The 16,011-nt window shown below is 46.5% G+C and overlaps 1 protein-coding gene across 1 annotated transcript in view; it reads right to left on the bottom strand.

Annotated features, from left to right (window-relative positions):
• Nucleotides 1–11,991, bottom strand: part of LOC134408347 (IgGFc-binding protein-like) — a 41,470-nt gene extending 29,479 nt beyond the window's left edge. Inside the window, exons 1-5 of the mRNA XM_063140601.1 lie at nt 11,940–11,991; nt 8,990–10,219; nt 6,494–6,840; nt 4,274–4,844; nt 1,450–2,051 (exon numbers count right to left, since the gene is read on the bottom strand). Of these exons, the coding sequence (XP_062996671.1) occupies nt 1,450–2,051; nt 4,274–4,844; nt 6,494–6,840; nt 8,990–10,219; nt 11,940–11,991 (2,802 nt within the window). The remainder of the gene's footprint in view (nt 1–1,449; nt 2,052–4,273; nt 4,845–6,493; nt 6,841–8,989; nt 10,220–11,939) is intronic.
• Between the last annotated feature and the right edge of the window lie 4,020 nt (nt 11,992–16,011).

The raw sequence follows: 16,011 nt of genomic DNA, 5'->3' as shown, positions 1-16,011 counted from the left end.
TGAATTTTAAAGGAATGTTTTTGAAATTCCAAAATACAATTTAAAGCTTATTGTGGGAGAATTTGCTTCAGACCTTTATTTTATCCCCTATTGATTTAATTCCTATATAGATATAGATATATAGATAGAGATGTTTTACAAAATTATATCCTGCCTTTCTTTATAAATTAACCCAAGGATTGGTAAGAAACTAACATGAGTTAATATCAAAACATTTATTTCAAAGACAAAGAAAAACTCAGAATGAAGAAAGATAGAACAAAAGAAAAAAGAAAGAAAGAACGCCCCCCCCCCAAAAAAACCAACAACCCCAATATAACCATGGCAATGGGCACAAGTATAACCAAAAATGCCCAGCACAAAATAATTTCATAGTAAACTACCCAAACCAGCTTCAATTCATTCCAAAATGCCTTCCAAGAGAGTGAGCTTTTCACCTGACCAAAGGTTTATCCCTGGATCGTCCAGGGGTCAAACCTGTTCATCTAGGTGACACACAGGGGATCCAGTGCTCAGCCAGGGGTGAACCCTGGATGATCCCAGGATAAACCTTAGGTCTAGCTGTGGCCACAATGCCAGAGTTAGGCAGGTCTTCTTGGGGAAGGCATTCCACAAAGTTGGCACCACCAACAACAAGCCCCTGGTCCTGGTAGGCTCCCACTGAACTTCAGACTACAAGGCTATCTAGAGGAGGACATCACTGATGCAGCTTGTTCCTTGCTGGAAGCATCACTGAAATAGTGATCAATGCATTGAACCAAATCAAGAAATACAAGTGCAGGAGGCTGCCTTATACTGAGTCAGGCTGCTAGTCCATTTGTCCGAGTGGGGTCAACCTTGACTGGCAGGGCCTCTCCAAACTCTCAGGCCTAGGTCTTTCCCAGCTATGCTACATATATTCCTTTAGCCCATTGATTCCTCCCCACTCTCATTGCCAAAGCAGAGGCAAGTGGGATGGGCGGAGAGAATGGAGGCTGTGGCAATAGGCCCTAAGGTAGGGATGAAGGCTGGCTCTCCTTGAACCCCTTCACAAAGTGGCTCTCCAATAAAACCATTGGCTGATCTTGGCACTACATCAATCAGCTGCCCATCATTCCATCCCATGCATGGTTCTTTAGAAGGAAAACTGTTGGGAAAGGTATGTGTGTGAGTATCTCACATCACTCCATCCCATGCATAATTCTTTCGATGCATGGCACAGCTGAAAAGGCGCTGCCCGTGTGAGCATCCCCGAACCCATTCCCATTTTCATCAAGGGTGCAGGATCATAGATGGGAGACTAAATCCAGTCCACCTGGGGTCCCATTCTGGCCCTCCAGGGTTTCCCTTCCCCTCCTCCGTCCCACAATTTCTGATCATGTGGTTTACTGACTTTTGTGCAGGCTTTTATCCCCATTCTAAAAGCTCAAAATGCCTCTACGAAGGTTGAGCAAGTCCGATTTGACTCACCATGACTCTTCCCCGATAGGCCCAGCTGACAGATATCTCCAGGCCGTAGACTTGAACCTTGACCAGCTTGTTGCGGGACATGGACCCTCCACCTTGGCCTGAATTCTGGACCAAGACCTGGAAATCAACCAAACTTGGGTTCTTCTTGCTGAGTCCAGCGAACTTGTAGAGACAGGTTCCGTGGAAGTTAAAACTCTGTCCATCGAAGCTATGATAGTGAGAGTATCCGAAGGCAGAACAGGTGGCATAGCCTGTTGGGTAGCAGTCCTGTATGCCGTTCTCAACTTTGCACTGTTGCCTGTCCTTGCAGCTGGCAGCCCGGCAGGTCACTTGCTTGCTCTTCGGGTCACAGGTACAGCGTCTCGTGCAGGTGCTGTCCCCCCAGAACTGCTCGCCGGGAGTTAAGAGACGCCCTTCAAAAACACACCCGCAGGCAGCCCGCGGGATGCACTTCCCCGCATCCAACACAAAGCCCTCGTTACACTGGCAGGTCTCCACACACTGTGCAGAAGTGCAGCCAGAAGGAAGAGCTTGGTTGTTGCAAGTGGCAGGACACGCTGAGCCGCAGACCTTGTACTGGCTGTTCTCAGGGCAGGATAGAGCTTCAAGGAAAAGGAAAGGGGGGAAAGGGGGGTCATTTCCCTTCATATCTTAATACTGTTGTTAGGATTCCTTCTTAACAGGTTTTCCCCCAGGTTTTTGTGGGCTCTTGGATGCAGACAAGCTGGAGCGTGTTCAGAGGAGGGCAACCAGGATGATCAGGGGCCTGGAAACAAAGCCCTATGAAGAGAGACTGAAAGAACTGGGCATGTTTAGCCTGGAGAAGAGAAGATTGGGGGGAGACATGATAGCACTCTTCAAATACTTAAAAGGTTGTCACACAGAGGAGGGCCAGGATCTCTTCTGGATCCTCCCAGAGTGCAGGACGCGGAATAATGGACTCAAGTTAAAGGAAGCCAGATTCCAGCTGGACATCAGGAAAAACTTCCTGACTGTTACAGCAGTGCGACGGTGGAATCAGCTACCTAGGGAGGTTGTGGGCTCTCCCACACTAGAGGCCTTCAAGAGGCAGCTGGACAACCATCTGTCAGGGATGCTTTAGGGTGGATTCCTGCATTGAGCAGGGGGTTGGACTCGATGGCCTTGTAGGTCCCTTCCAACTCTGCTATTCTATGATTCTATGAAAACACTCTTAATGGGCCTCCTCCCTCCGTGAGTCTACTTTCTCAGCGGCACTGTCTCCAGCTGCTCTTGCTCCTCTTCCTCCTTCTCATCACTGCTACCACTTGCTTGCTTGACAGGCATGGAACCAGGACCAAGTAGGCAGTGACATCCTTCTCACCACCACCACCATCACCATCACCACCACCATGATCTGGGCCAGAGCAAGAGGCAGGCAAACAAAGGCACTGCAATGGTGAAGAGGAGGAGCAACTCCATGGGGCTTTTATTAGTGGGCCCCTGCTGGTCTGTGGGCCCTCAGTAGCTGCCCTACCATGCCTACCCTTGACATCAGAGCGGCCTCCACATATTGCTCTCCACACTTAGCCCCTCAAGGCAGCCTTGTTTGTTTTTGCGATGCTCTTTTGCAGGAACATTATCTCCTCAAAGGGAAACCCATATCTTTGTCTCTTAACCCCATGACTTGCTCTCTGAACTGTTGGTCTTCCTCCTCCCCCCACCCCCGAGATGAGAATAGGGCTTGCTGAATCAAGCCAAGGTCCATCTGTCCAACATTCTGGCAAGCCAAATACCCACTTAGAGCTGACAAGTGAGGGACTTCTAATTTTTTTATCCTCTGTTTTGGACCTCTTGTGTGTGTGTTTTTGTCCTCCACTGCCAATGACTGTTGACAGGTCCACTTGCTGTGGTTGTTGAGTCCTGGAATGGACTCTGGTTTTTATCTTTTCCTTTATTTCTATAATGTACTGCAAAACCTGGAAGAAGTGAGGAGTCAGCAGAACATAATCACTTAGAGGTCAACTTTGCAGGTGGACACTTATTGAATTATTGGACTATTGCATAGAGTCATTTTCTAAGATTGTCAATTAGTGGTTGCATCATTTTGTACAGGACTGCCTATATAAGAAACTGTGTTTGAACCGTTGTTGATTATCATCATATCATCTGAATATCATATCATCAGATCACATCACATCATGTATGCTGTATTGCTATGACCATTTGTGAGTATAACTTGTAACTTGTATTGCCATAACTAAATTATATCTGTCAGTGAAGGATTTTTTTTTATAACTACAAGGAATCCTTGCCTTATATTATTGGTCTTTGCTGCGTCCTGACTAAGAGCCGCTTGCAACTCTGCTATTCACTGGTTTAGGAAAACTGTTGGGACTTTTAACATCCTGTAACTTCCAGCATGTTAAAAGCCCAGTGATTACCCAACAGTGGACTACTCTAGCCATTTGTGTTTTTTTTAAGCCATCCAAATGTGTGGTTCAGTGTAATGTTTTGTTACGACAAATCAAGGCTGAGCTGGAGATAGCAATACAATAAGGGGAAATGCACCCTGTGTTTTACAGTTTCCCACCTGAATGAAGTAGCCATTAGTGTGTGTGTGTGTGTGTGTGTGTGTGTGTGTGTGTGTGTGTAAACTCCCTCTCTTTGACAAAATTTCAAGGCATGGCAATGATGCATAGCAACTATCATGTCTTAAACCAGCCTTTCCCAACTTTCCTGGTGCTCTCTAACTGTCTTGGACTACAGTTCCCATCACTCCCAGCAGCACATATCAAGAGATGATGGGGACTGCAGTCTAAAACACCTGGCAGTGCAGTATCACGAGAACATTCATTCTACTCACAGCAGCCAGTGAGTTTCCTCCAATCAGAAATGGTCACGCCTTCACTCTGGCAGGCATCAGCATAGCTCTTCAGTGCTTGGCACAAAATCTCTCGGTTGCCTTTGTAGATATAGAGATCATAGGCACAGTTGTCCACGAAGATGTTGGGATCGACAACAGGGTGGCACTGGCTGAACGGGCCGCCCTGTCTCTTGCTGATCCAGCCGCAGAAAGGTTCTGCTTTGTACTTGGTAAGCACATCCCCAGTGACCTTGCATTCTCCACGACAGTCATTCCAGCAGTGCTTGTCTCCATCCTCCACCTTCCAGCTCTTCCCAAATTCTTCAGGGCTTTGGGCTAAGGACCCACCCGGGGTCTTGAAGTCATCAGCAGGGTCCCCATTGTAGTTACCACACAAGCCGCAAACTTTCTCAAAGAATGTGCTGGAGATCTTCACCAACAACAGGCTGTTCCAATCATAGGAGACCCTCAGTGAGAAGTCAGTCTCAATGATGACAGAGGTCCCACTCTGGTAGAGCCTCAACTTCCCCTCATTCAGGGAAATAGGTAGCCAGGAGCGCTGATTATTCACCTGGTATGGCGAAAGAAATGGTTAGAGTTGCATCACTGTTGCCCTGAGTTGGTCTTCCCCAATCTGGTGACCTCTAGATGTTTTGGGTGACAGCTCCCAGATTTCCCAACCATAAGCCATGCTGGCTGGGGCTGATGGGAGTTGAAGTCCAAAGCCTTTGGAGGGCATTAGGTTGAGGAAGGCTACCTTAAGTACAGACGCTGGTCCTAGAATCATAGAGTTGGGAAATGTCCCAATGACCTTTGAGCCAACCACAGGAAGGCCTACATCCAACAAGCAACCCACCCACCTATGTCATCAAAGCTTAAAAACAGAACTACTCTCGCATGCATTTTGGGAGGGACAGTCCTCATAGGACTATACCACTTCAGAATGTAGATGGGGGATCATATATTTGAATGCTTCCTAATGTGTGTGCTGGTGCTTTTAAGCTTCTATCACTTTTCATGGAAAACACACAGGGAAAACATTCTAATCAAGCTAGGGTGACCAACTGTCAGGATTTCCCCGGATTTGTCCTGGTTTTTGTTCTTTCCATGGTGTCAGGGGGGATTTTCTATAATTTTCAATAATGTCCTGGAATGACACACCTTCCTCTTTAAGGCTGCCATTAGCATGGCAGGAGGGAGTGACATGCTTTCTTGAGGCACATCATTCCCCCACCCCGAGCTCCAATTGAGGTCTTAAAGGGGAAAGTGGGTCATTCGTGGACATTAAAAGGCCCCAATTGAAGTGGATGGTGGTGGTGCAGAATGAAATCCTTTCCCCTCCTCCACTCCAATCGGGTTCTTTAAGGTGGCGGGGGAATAACGTACTTTCTGCAGGACTCAGAAAGCTGCTTCCCCACACACACACTAGGTGTCCTCTTTTTTGGTTTCCCAAATATGGTCACCCTAAACCAAGCCATCATTCTGATCTGATTTTTTTTTTATGGGTACAGAGTTTTCTGATAAGGGGAACAATAATCCATGCCATTTCCATCATCCACAGCAGCATCTCACAAGAATGAGAGATCTCAGGATCATAGAAAGCTGCCTTGTACTAGTTCATATTATGTGTCCATCTCACTCAGCATTGTGTACAATACTGCATTTCCAGTCCTGGGCCCTGTTACAAACTGGAAGTCTGCTCACCTTTGCTCAACGCCAAGTTGTGAACTCCCAAACCAACTATAGTTTACCAGCATTACCATTGCTGCGTGGTTTTATCCTGGTTGTGCTTTTTATATTGTATTTTGTATTTGTATTTTTAACTTGTTGGTTGTTTTATGATGATTTTAATTTTTGTGAACCGCCCAGAGAGCTTCGGCTATTGGGCGGTATAAAAATGTAATAAATAAATAAATAAATAAATAATAAGCATGTACAACAGCCTACGAGTAGCATGATAAGTCTACAATTCATGTTGACTGTCATGGACTGCAAAACTGAGGAGGACGCTGTCAAACACCAGGCAGGCTGCAATGGAGGTATGGGAAGAGGATGTTTGCCTTGATAGCTGACTAGGTGGATTCCTGCATTGAGCAGGGGGTTGGAGTCAATGGCCTTATAGGCCCTTTCCAAGTCTACTATTCTATGATTCTAAGTTCTAGTGACACGATCTGGAAAGTGGCTCATATAAATAAGAGAAAGAGACGAGATCATTCTTACCCTGACAAGGCCATACTCCTTTCTGGCCACAGTTATGCTATAACCATAGACCTGGACCATCACCAACCCAATGTAGGACACATGCAGACTGCCACGGTTCTCGTTTTTGGCTGTGATGTGGAAGGCTGGGAGAGTCGTGTCTGAGCCGCAGTTTTTGACCATGGTGTAGGTGCAGGTGCCCATGAAATTGTATTGCCGCTTGTCAAAAGTCCGGTAATGAGGGTCGCCCTGGGCCCTGCAGGTGGCGCTAGACCTGGACACACACATTGGCTGGCCGTTAATCATCTGGCAAGAGTCTTTCTTCTGGCACTGGATGGAACTGCAGGAAGGTTGAGAGGTTCCACCAGCTGGCAAGAAAAGGCAAAGGGTTACTGTAACAGTGGGGAGGGGGCAAATGGAATGGGGCAGGAAGGGAGAAAGAGAGGGGGGACATGGCCATGGAGGGAACAGAAACAATAAATGGGGGATGGAATGAAGGAGTCTTTCTCTTCTTTTTTTTCCCTTTTGATTTATACTCCAATCCGTGCCACATTAAATGATAAAACTCTGATTACAATAATGAAATCAGATCACTCACATTTGATGGCTAAACTCACCAAGCTTGCACATTGCTTTAACTGTTTTAATTGGTTTTACTGCTTTTAAAGTCTATACTGGTTTTAGCTTGATTAATGGTTTAATTTGTTTTTAGCTGTGTCTATTCATTGTTTTATATTGTTGTATAATATTATCTGTACGCCACACTGAGATCCTCATGATATAGGGCAGGATATGAATGTTTTAATAACAATAAAAATAAATAGGAGCCCTCTAAAACCTTCTCCACATGTAGGCATGAAAAAGAGGGAGAAGACCGTGCCATTGGTGCCATGCATCTTCTACACCTTTATAGGGATGGGGCAGGTGTCCAGCTGGGCCTCAAAGCTCAGTGCAAAATCTCCGGCTTGGATCCCCAGATTTGAGTTTGCGGGCGCCCGTGCTTCCCAGGTCGGCATGCACCGAGCTGGGCAAGCAAGTGGGCAAGCACGGCCAGCGCTTCCATAGAGGCCAGTTAGGTGGCCGCCTAGAGTGCCATGGTAAGGGGGCGCCGAACAGCACGCACGGAAGTCGCCCTCCCACTCCCAGAGCCGCTCTGGCCGAGTGAGGGCAGCTTCCAGGCACGCCGTTCCGAAGCCTTCCACCCCCACCCCCCCAGCGTCCCTGGCTTGGCTTCAGCTGGGCGCCCGCCCAGCAGCTGAAGCCAACCCGTACACTGGGGGGCGGGGGCGGGCAGCTCCACATTCTAACTTCTGGCACGCGCTGGACGTCAGAACGTGGAGCCATCTGACAGCCCTCCCCCAGCTTCTCGGCTTGGCTTCAGCTGGGCGCTCCCAGCTGAAGCCAAGCCAGGACGCTTGGGGGGGGGGGGAAGGAATGGCTCCACGTTCTGACTTCCGGCGTGCGCACCACTGCCGCCACAGCCAGGTTGGAAGGGGCGAAAAAAAGTGCTTTCCTCTCCTTCTCCCATGCCTGCTGCTCTGGTTCTGGTGGAGCTGGCGATGACAGGCTCTTAGGTAAGTGTCTGAAATTCTCCAGACTTTACTGCCAAGTTCAGTTCAAGTCACCCCCCATTCCTGTTCGGGACCCTTTTTCCCAGTTTGTTCAAATCAAGAAGTGTGCATTTTTTTTCAAAAGCCGTGCATTCTTAAAAGTGTACGTTCTTAAAAGTGCACCAGAACCACGCAAGCTTCTGGCATGATGGGTGGCTTTGGCCTTGGCAACCGGTGGGCTGGGCAGTTCCGTCCCATGCAGCATGCCAGCCAGCGGCTCCTTCAGGGTTTGTGTTTGGTGCCACCACTGCTACCCAGCCACCCTTCATGTTCTGGAATTTGTGAACCTTTTTGGAGAACATTTGTTCATGTTCTGGGATGCGAATGGGGAATTTGGGTGTGACGGCTAAAAAAACATGGCTTTTTAACAAAGCCTTTGGTGGTTAAATTCACTAAGAGGGCATATTGTTTTAACTGTTTTAACTGCTTTTAAATTATATATTGTTTAAACTTGGTTCATGGTTTAATTTGGTTTTAACTGTGCGTATTTATTGTTTTATACTGTATGCTTTTATCTGTACGCCGCCCTGAGATCTTAATGATACAGGGTGGGATACAAATGTTTTAAATAAATAAATAAATGAATGAATGAATGAATTTGCAGACGGAAATGAAATTCTCATACTAGTGGCTAGTCCCTACTAGCCACTAGTCCCTACTAGTGGCTAGATCTCTCTATTGTAACCTTCCTCCGAGGAGCTTAAAACCATTCACAAGTAGGTTATCCCCATTTATTTTTGCAACTGCCCTATGAGGTTAGTGAAACTAAAATAGAGTGATCAGCCCAAAGGTCACCCAGTAAGTTTCATGGGTGAGTAAGATTCAAATACTATTTTTATCCGCTGTCCTGATGGCACCTGGGGACTAAGCACCTTGAACCCCTTTCTTAATGACCTCCACCACTCACCTGTTTTGGAGAGTCCTGCCGAACCATAGCCATTCCTATCAGCGATGCCAAAACTAAGCACACCAAAAGCGTTCTTCTGATCTAACAGCTCAAAGATCCTGTCTTCCATCCCAAGGCTGAACTCAGTCCAGGAATATTCTGTTCCTAGAATCGGTCTCCAAGAGACAGAACCCAATGAGTGCTTATCGATGCTGATAGTGCTGGTGGCAGCCGTCTTTGCAATGATGTATGCAAAATTCTCAAAGTTCATCCAGCCCTTAACAGTGTAGGATTTGCCATAACTGGATGTGTCAGGGATATTAATGAAGAAGGGGTCAAAAGTAAGATGAGAATGGGTACCACCAGTGCAGACGAAGAAGACCTGGATGCCAGCATTGGCTGTGATGTAGATGGGATCCGAATGGGTGACTTTCAGCTGAAGTACTTGCCCAGCCACAAGGTTATAGTTTGTATAGAACCCACCGGTGACCTGGGTGACTGCGGTGGTCTGGGAGGACACTACATATGCAAGGTCATATTTCGTTTGGAAGGAAAGTGGGGGGACAATGAAGGCCTGCCCCCAGGTAGACACTGGCAGCAGCTGCTCCATCACATGATTGCAATTGGTATTCTTATGGGCACAGGTGTGCCCGCTCAGGACTGCCACAGGTTTCACCGACCTGATGAAAGTGCCAGAGAGATCTTGAAGGCTCTGGAGCTGGATGGCTTCATAGGGTGAAAGAACAACATCCAGCTTGCTGCCCGCTGGGTAGTGGTGCCCCTTGAATGTAACACTACCCTTGAGGTGGATCTCCACTGCTGTGCGATCTTCCCATGCAATGACGGAGAACTCCTTGTATGTGTTGGGAAGCTCTCCAGGAGGTGTGACGACATAGTATTCCACACCTAGATAGCTGACGGGGTAGACAACCATGGTGTCAGCTGTATTCTTCTTTGAGCTGAAGGCCAACACAGTGGTGATGGCACTTGATCTTACCATGATACTTTTGCACAATTTAGCAGTGCCAGCCATCTCCATATAAGCTGGTAGTTTCACCACCGTGGTTTTACCCTTGAAGATGGTCAGCTTGCGCATTTTATGGGAACTGCAGATTGAGACAGTGACAGAGGTGAAGTCATGGTAGCCTGAGATAAAGAGCTGAAACTGAGGTTCAGGCTGTTCCAGTTTGTGGTTCTGCATGAAGGCTGTGAGAAACTCTGTACCAATGGGTGACACATAGGCATATAGGCCTGGAAGGAATGGAAAAAGCAAAAAATCAATGCTGAGGGGAGGGTTTGCAGTGTGTGCATAGGTGCATGTTTGGGGAACCTGAAAGTTCTTTATTTTTTATGGCTGCTAGAAGTATGATGCCCAGAGAATCCAAAATGTGACTCTTTAAGACCATACGTATGTAGAACATTGCAGAAATATACCTTTATCCCATATGTATTCTAGGGATGAAATAATCAGCAGTTTTCAAGTAGGGATGTGCTCCGCTTCTCCTCGAACCGGAGAAGCAGGAGCGGAGCAGGGGGCTTCGCCTACCCTTAAGGTGGAGGCGAAGAGGATTGGGGGGCCGGCGGATCGAGGCGAAGAGGATCGCCTCAATCCGGAGCTTTGCCTGAAGGTAAGTGGGGGGGGGAGGGGGACTAATCTGGCGCTGCCGGCGCCGCCATCCATGCGGCGGCGGCGGCACCAGGTAAGGGAGCAGGGAGGAGGGACGCTTACCTTCCTCCATCGCCGGCTTCAATTGAGGCCCCGGTTGAAGCTGGAAGTGAAGGCCGAGGCCTCTTCCGGCTTCAACCGGGGCCTCAATTGAATCCCGCAAAGGAGGAAGGTAAGGGGGCGGGGTGGGTGGGTGGTTTCTCTGGCGCCGGTGCCGCCGCCGCCGCCGCTATAGTGATGTCGGCGAAGCCGGATCTCACTCCGCAGAGCGGAGCAGGAGACGGGCGGAGCGGCGCGAAGAGGATCAGGCCACGAAGCGGATTGGGGGGTCCGTGCACACCCCTATTTTCAAGCTCACCTGAATTCTCCAAAAATTACACCAAAGCTCAGTTTGGCTTGCTCTCTTTTTCATTTTTTCACCTGTTTTTCTGCTCGTTCAAGTGGAGAAAGTGCACATTTCTGCACGTGTTTTTCAAAAGCGAGCACTTTCCCTTCATTGACGAAAGTGTGAACATTTCAAAGTGCACTTCTTCTTTGTTACTTCATTCTTTCAAATGTGCTGACAAATCTGGGAATTCCCCCCCCCACACACACACACACAAGTTCTCTTGCTCATGTTCATGTTCAAGATTGTGAATGGGACAGGTTCACACGATTTGAAAACAGGAACACATTTCTCATACATCCCTAGTGAAGACAATCAGTTAGGACAGCAGTAGTTCTAAAAATAGCTGGATGACCTCTGGTGGTATTTTTTTTTTGCTGCTATTAGAGCCAATGATTGGCTTGTTGGCATGTCTATGGTTTTAGATTTGGGGGGTGGGGGGTATTTCTTGCAAATTTGCACGTGGGAGCTTTTGTTGGGCAGAAAAGCAGCATATCAGTTTAATAAACCAATTAAATAGAAAATGGTGGTCGCTCTGGAAATTAATAGTGGCTCATCTTGGTGCACTTTGGGGGAGATCCCTGAGATGTAACAATTCACCAAATTTGTGGCAAGCCTCATCAGAGGAACCAATGGCTCCATTCAGAAGGCACCTTAAACCATGGCTTTTAACCACAGTGGTTAAGCCAGAAAGCTGGGCCATGTTCAGAAGACACCTCAAACCATGGCTTTAACCACTGTGATGTTTAAGGTGTCTTCTTAACATGGCCTGGCTTTCTGGCTTAAGCACAGTGAACAGGGCGGTTCTAACCTGCTGCTGTTTATGATCTGGGCAGATGGCTGGATGGTAGGTTAACTCATCCAAAGCTCCTATCTCTGTATGGTTGCAGACTATGGTCCAGAGAGAGTTTCCTACTTACCATTTAGCATGACCAGTCCCACAGCTATCTGCAGGAGCATCTCAGCCCCCATGACTGCAAAACAAGAGAAGAGGGATTTAGGACCATGGGAAAGGGGCCATTCTAACCAAGTTGCCTAACTTTGTTCTAGAGTATGGGGCAGGGAGCATTCCCCTGCTGAGACCTCCCTTTCCTTGGGCAGAAGCTGCCAGGTACTGCATGCCAGAAGTGGGGGAGGTTGGAGCCAAAAGCGGGTATGGCCAGGTCCATCATACTCTCTTGTTTTTATTTATTTATTTATTTATTTAATTACATTTATATACCGCCCCACAGCCGAAGCTCTCTGGGCGGTTTACAACATTTAAAAATAGTAAACATTAAAAGTATACAATTTAAAAACACACACACATAAAAACAGTATAAAAACAACAGTATCCATTTAAAAACAACAATTGTGGGGTCCATTAAAAACAAACTTAACGTTGTTAAATGCTGTTAAAATGCTGTTAAAAATGCTGTTAAAAATGCCTGGGAGAAGAGAAAAGTCTTGACCTGGCGCCGAAAAGATAACAATGTTGGCGCCAGGCGAGCCTCATCGGGGAGATCATTCCACAGTCGGGGGGCCACCACTGAAAAGGCCCTCTCCCTTGTTGCCATCCTCCGAGCTACCCTTTTACACTCTCTCCCCCTACACACACATAGCCATTCCCTCTGTTTCTCCCTTTTTTCTCCCTTTTGTTTCTCCCCTTCTCACCCCCCTCCCAGCTGTCTCTCCTTCTTGCTCCCCCAAAATAGGTAGGAGACTGTGAAAAATGCTCAGATGAGCAGGGTTTTTGTTTCGTTTTTTGTTTCCAAAGCTGTATTGCTCTGTAGGGGGTTATTTTCAGGGAGGTCACAGGGTGCAAGAAGGGGAGGGTTGACACATTCTGAAAGACATCCTAGCATGGTAATTAGCACTAATGGAAATTTTAAAAAACTTGGGGGTGCCATGTTACCCATCAAGAATAGGGCAACCATATAAAATAGAGGACAGGGCTCCAGTATCTTTAACAGTTGCATAGAAAATGGCATTGGTATGCATGCAGCACCTTGTAAAATCCCTCTTCATCACAACAGTTAAAACTGCAGGAGCCCTGTGCTCTTGACCAGATACAAAAGAGGGCAGGGCTCCTGCAGCTTTAACTGTTGTGATGAAGAGGAAATTTCACCAGGTGCTGCAGGTATACAAATGACACCTGCTGAAATTCCCTTTCTTACACAACTGTTCAAGATACAGGAGCCCTGGGGGGGGATCTACACTACTGCTATTAAAACGCTTTAAAGCGCTTTGAAAACGTTTTGAAACCTGTATATGCAGTGTGTCCTGGGCCCCAACAGTTGTCAAAACTGTTATAAAGCGCTTTAAAGCAGTAGTGTAGATCCCCCCCCGTCCTCCTTTCGGTAGGGTCAGCCTAATCAAGAACCTTTACAACACCTATCAAGGGGGGATCTACACTACTGCTTTAAAGCGCTTTAAAAGCAGTAGTGTAGATCCCCCCCCAAGACACCGTTGCACATCCCCCCCCCCTTTACTCAATCTGCTGACTTCCTTTGGGGCTTTAGCAGTTTGAGGTGAAATAGACAGTGGGGCTGGGGAAGTTACATAAGGGGTGAGGAAGATGTATGGAGGTTGAGGAATGTGCTTAGAGGGCAAGTTTAGAGATATTCTAGGCTGGGAGTGGGGTGAAAATAAAGAGATTCCGGGTGAAAATAGAGAAAGAGAACATTTGGGAGGAGGTGAAAATACAGATTTCAGGTGGAGGAGATGCAAATAGAGAGGCAGCAGTTGTGAGGGTAAAAAAATAGAGAGATTCTAGGGGAAGGGGCGAGTAGAGAGATTCCAGGTAGGGGAGGTGAAGATAGAGGGTTTCCAGGTAGGGGTGCGTGAAAAGAGAAAGTTTCCGGGTGTATATTGGGGGGGCTGAAAAGAGAGAGGGAGATAGCAGGTGGGTGGGACAAAAACAAAGAGAATCTGGTGGGGGTAAAAAGTGAGATTCCATGTATGGGTCAGGGAGAAAAAATAAGTCACATTGATTTCAATGAGTCTACTTTAAGTACGGCTAATTCTGGATCCCCCCAGAAAAAGAGAGAGACAGAGTGGAACATACATACATAGGATGCCATCCCAACTTAGAAGAGGCATTCCATATTCTGTCTTATGTGGTGCAGAATGTCTCTTCTGAGATGCTACCCATTTTGACAAGTGCATTCAATCCCCCTAAAGCAAAGGATGCTCCCACCACAGCCGTGTTCCTCAGAATTGCTGATTTGTACACTTAAGCAAATACATTGGGATATTACTGATAAATGCCCATAGGATTAATCAGTTACGCCTCCTCCAAGTGGGAAATGCACAAATAGAAGACAGTAGCAGAAGTCTGCGTTCCTTCACGCTCTCACGTTCGTTTCACAGGTGGCTGAAGAAAAGAAGAGACTTACCTGCTGTTGAGCTCCTGACTATCGCAATGCTAAGCAGGTAAAGTTTATATAGGAAGGAGTCCCATATCTGTTAAGGTAGCATATACTGATGTGTGAGTGTGGCAGGTTGAGTCATTGCTTCCTGGAGGAGGGACACTGCGAAGCCTGGATTTGAGTCAGGGCACTTTCGGTTTCATGGACAAGTTTGGATTATTTAAAGGGAGATTAGTTCACAACATTGGGTTTCAGTGCATACAGTGTGGTTAGGGCCCAGGAGGCATTTCAGAGTTTGTTTTGAACTTTTTCCCAGCAGAATTAAAAGAACTTGAGAGCATTTCCTTTTGTGGCTCCATCCTACACATGTTTACTCAGAAGTGACTCCCTACTATGTTTGGTGGGGTTTGCTCCTAGGTATGTTTGCAAAGGGTTGCAATCCAACTCTTGGAGGGGGGAGTATCTACAAAGGTACTTAACAGTGCAACTCAATCCGTGTCTAATCAGAACTGAGTTCAACGGAGTTTACCTCCAGGTAACTATAGAACTGCAGCCTAAATAACTAATAGGGATGGTGCTGTCTATTTCCAGTCCAAATCAAATTCACATGTGTTCATTCTTAAGTCTACTCCATCCTGTTACCACATTAATCTGCCAATTTTTTTCATTGCATGAAAATTCCAAATTCAAATACTATTTAAATGCTATTGTTTTTTGTCTTGATTTATTTTATAACACACAAACCACATAGAATCATAGAATCATAGAATAGCAGAGTTGGAAGGGGCCTACAAGGCCATCAAGTCCAACCCCCTGCTCAATGCAGGAATCCACCAAAAAGCATCCCTGCCAGATGGTTGTCCAGCTGCCTCTTGAATGCCTCTAGTGTGGGAGAGCCCACAACCTCCCTAGGTAACTGATTCCACCGTCACACTGCTCTAACAGTTAGGAAGTTTTTCCTGATGTCCAGCTGGAATCTGGCTTCCTTTAACTTGAGCCCGTTATTCCGTGTCCTGCACTCTGGGAGGATCGAGAAGAGATCCTGGCCCTCCTCTGTGTGACAACCTTTTAAGTATTTGAAGAGTGCTATCATGTCTCCCCTCAATCTTCTCTTCTCCAGGCTAAACATGCCCAGTTCTTCAAGTCTCTCTGGATGTATATGACATCCATACTTAATAATAATAATAATAATAATAATAATAATAACAACAACAACAACAACAACAACAACAACAACTTCTTACCCGCCACTCCCTTTGGATCAAGGCAGGGAACAACATTAGTACAGAATCAATACATCTTAAAAATTCTTGATTTTACATTGATCTGGATAGGCCTGCCGGAAAAGGCTAGTCTTTAAAGCTGCCTTAAAATCAAACACAGAGTTAATTTTACGAATCTCCTCCGGCAAGCCATTCCACAATCTGGGGGCGACAGAAGAAAAGGTCCTCTGGGAAACTGATGTCAGTCTTATACAGCACTTAACATGCAAAGTGGAATTATCTCATTAGTTGTGATAAGTCCACCAAAAGTATTTCAGAGATTGTTGGTTGTCTGTTTTTTTATGAGTCCCATAAATTTCTATAGGCTTCTGCCATAGTTATTCTGTTTGGTTCCTTTTTCATATAGACGATATATTTTT

This window comes from Elgaria multicarinata, chromosome 13 (genome assembly GCF_023053635.1).
Source record: "Elgaria multicarinata webbii isolate HBS135686 ecotype San Diego chromosome 13, rElgMul1.1.pri, whole genome shotgun sequence".
Classification (NCBI taxonomy): Eukaryota; Metazoa; Chordata; class Lepidosauria; order Squamata; family Anguidae; genus Elgaria; species Elgaria multicarinata.
The sequence above is the reverse complement of the archived record's forward strand: the minus strand, read 5'-3'. Positions and strand labels throughout refer to the sequence as shown.